This window comes from Branchiostoma floridae, chromosome 5, assembly GCF_000003815.2.
Source record: "Branchiostoma floridae strain S238N-H82 chromosome 5, Bfl_VNyyK, whole genome shotgun sequence".
Lineage (NCBI taxonomy): Eukaryota > Metazoa > Chordata > Leptocardii > Amphioxiformes > Branchiostomatidae > Branchiostoma > Branchiostoma floridae.
The window spans coordinates 22,787,934-22,791,027 of record NC_049983.1 but is presented as its reverse complement, the minus strand read 5'-3'; the positions used below and the strand labels follow the sequence as shown (position 1 = coordinate 22,791,027).

The 3,094-nt window shown below is 45.2% G+C and overlaps 1 protein-coding gene across 2 annotated transcripts in view; it reads right to left on the bottom strand.

The window, feature by feature from the left end:
• Nucleotides 1-206: 206 nt before the first annotated feature.
• Nucleotides 207-3,094, bottom strand: part of LOC118416107 (dentin sialophosphoprotein-like) — a 12,671-nt gene continuing 9,783 nt past the window's right edge. For both annotated transcript variants that reach the window (XM_035821181.1, XM_035821180.1), the window contains 5 exons: nucleotides 2,862-2,976; nucleotides 2,223-2,423; nucleotides 1,521-1,668; nucleotides 932-1,084; nucleotides 207-543 (listed from right to left, as the gene is read on the bottom strand). In XM_035821181.1, coding sequence (XP_035677074.1) covers nucleotides 222-543; nucleotides 932-1,084; nucleotides 1,521-1,668; nucleotides 2,223-2,423; nucleotides 2,862-2,976 — 939 coding nt within the window. In that variant the 3' untranslated portion in view covers nucleotides 207-221. The remainder of the gene's footprint in view (nucleotides 544-931; nucleotides 1,085-1,520; nucleotides 1,669-2,222; nucleotides 2,424-2,861; nucleotides 2,977-3,094) is intronic.

Here is a 3,094-nt window from a genome sequence, read left to right as displayed (position 1 = left end):
TACGAATCTGGTCAAGAATCACGACAGTCTTACTGGTCTACAGGTAACAACAGCAAAGTAGAGGAGAGTTGATACTCGAGTACTCATTTTACCAAGTTTCTACAGTCTAACTTGAAAAACTTGAAAACGCCAGTGGAAGTCATCGCACAGATTCCTTTCGTAGCAAAATGGACCATTGATTTGAACATCACCCATTCACAAGTTTTCACAGACATGTAGGTTCAGGTCCGGACCTGCATCCCATCCTCTGGACCTGGACCGTACCTGGACCTGAATTTCTTGTACTGGTACCCACCGCTAATTACAACACAAGACAAGAAACAACGGTACAAAAGACTACTCACGTTTGCTACAGCAGGAGAGTTGCTTTTCATGTCCTCGTCTCCAAAGTCGATGAGCGCCTTGGGCAGGTTGTCTGGACCGGAGCCTCTCAGCGCCAGCGGAGAATCGTTTATTTCCTGCACCTTCCTCAAGTGTGTGGCCGGGAATTCTGAGGGACTGTCATTGGCTGCAAGTGTAGGGAGGCAGGACCTTCTACTGGACCTGTGCAAAAAAAACAAGGTATAGTAAACATGTAGTATCCAGTGCTTGATTAAACTACTGCGGGGGGTCTCTGACATGGGTGGGCAGCAGTCAGCTTAGTCTTCACGCTGTGTTCCCATGCAGCTCAGACCAGCAGGTCCTTTGATGTCCATCTTAATACACTCAAAACAAGGTCAGCCAGAAAACAAAATCATGACTTCAACACAATGCTGCCCACTTATTTCTTTCTCCAATTCATAAACAGATGATGACAATTTTACAAAAGTTCATCATTGAAAATCTCATGCAGTGACTTGGAGTGGAATGTAACACTGGGGGTTATACGTTGTTGTAAAACAAAACTCTTGAAGTACCCATTCCTAATTTTAGAATTCCCTGGCATGCTTACCCAGGTGTGGGTAGTGCGGAGCCCCTGGGTGGGAGTCTGGACTGCCTCTGCATGCTCCTGGGGGTGGGGATGCCCGACCGTCTCCTGGACGACGCGGAGGATGCACTGGGGATCCTACTGTTCTGTGGGGTGCTGGGCACTGCAGGCAGCGGTCTGGAGAGATGATTCAGATTCAGCATTATGAATCATAACAATAACTTTCTTGTTGTGCTGTTTCACTGGTATATAATTTGAAAATGCCCTCCTACTCCTAGTCCTCGCTACAGACGGCACATAATATGCAAATGCAGCTTTATAAATCATAATGATTCCTTTCACCGGTATTGTACATTCCTTTCTGATTGGGTACTGCAGGCTGCAAACTGGAGAGAATATTCACATTTAGCTAAATATAAATTGCAACGATAACTTTTTACTGGGTTTCCTTCCTAATTGGAAACTGCTGCCGGTGGTCTGCTCAGAAGATTCACTTTCAGCTTTAGAAATAATTACGTTCGGCGAAGTGAAACATTGTTTTTACTTACTTTTTTCTTCTTATCCAAACAAATAAGGTCAATGAAATGAACCAGATGGCTGTTACCACGGTTACCTGTTTGCGCTTCCAGGCTGTTCATCCACGGAGATGCGTTTGGGCACCACCTTCTTGTCCTGCACCACCGGTGTGGAGGCTGAGGGGATGGAGGCGCGGGGGGTCAGGGCAGGGATGGTCCGGGGGGTCGACTGCACCTGGCTGTTTCCTGTGGGGGAAGAGAGAACAGGTTGTGGTATCATTGATATTGATATGTTGATGAAGGTTAGACATCCATGTAGTAAGATACACAATATAAAGGTTACTCAAGCAACTGTATTGTTTTTGAAAAGCAAAATCACTTTCAGATGGCATCCACTATCTTTTGTACAAATACTGTATATGGCACTAGGAGTGGACTACATGAAATGTTTTATCAATCACTGATAAAAGACAGTAGACACTACCTGAACAATTCTGACTGTTAACAAATCTATCAAGCTGCTTGAGTAGCTTTTATATTGTGTATCACTGTGGTAGTAGACATCTGCAAGACACAATCCATAACTAGTTGCCAATCCATTCAGTAAGTATGCGGTAAAGCTTTCATACATTTTCTGGTGACTTTTTAAGGTGAATGAGGGATGTGCAATTCCTTCTCCACCCTCTCGTCTACTGGCACACTAAGTCTCGCAGGGACAGAATTGCATGCCGTGTGTAAGACGGCCCCAGCAGATGCAGGCTTGTTACTTGGAGTTGGAAAAGAACTGAAGCCTTACTTACCATTAACCTTGGGAGTGCTGATCTGAGACATGGGCAGCGTGGCTCTCATGGGCTGCTGTTTCTTAGGCATGGGCACACCGTAGCCTCCCCCGGGGAGCAGGGACTTCTTGGAGAAGCTGGTGTTGGCTGAGGCCGCGGGTTTGGCCAGCTGGGGCTTGGTCTGGGGTGGCTGGAGGCATGGTACTCGCTTCTTGCTGGGACCTGGGGGGAGATTGGTGATTTTGTTGTATTAGTTTTAATTTAAAGGGCTTATATGACATATCAATAATATCACCGTTTATTATTTATACACTTCCTAGCCTAGAGGTCCCCTAGCTAGTGTGGAGGTTACCTAGCTAGTGACGGCTAGTGACCACACGTACATACGGAAAACTTTCACTAGCCTAACTAGCTTAACAATTTTCGTATCCTTGAAGTTGGGACTGGTCAACAGATTGTTTTTGGACATTACACATTGGGACGTAGCCCTATTCTTACCCTCTTCACACAAGAAGCCAAATTAAGTTATCATGATAAATGTTCTCTACAATAGGATCTCAAGCCCAAACAGAAGTGTGCAAATCAGTACTCAGAACAGTGATGACTGTGCTGGGATTAGAACCCTTAAGTTTGGTTTGGTTTAACGACCAAAGCTCTCACCTTTGGAGGGTGTTGATGAAGTCCTGGATGTAGAAGAAGCAGAGTTTGACCGGCGGCGACCCGACAGCTTGGGCACACTCCCAGAGCGCTGTGGCATGGCGCTAGTCTTCACAACCTAAAACACAACATAAACTTTATTGAGGCAATAATGGTACAAACATTTCTGTGTTTTGTTTCTAATCAGTTATCTATTATACAATAGGTTTCTGTAATAGCCTAGTACATGGTATCTA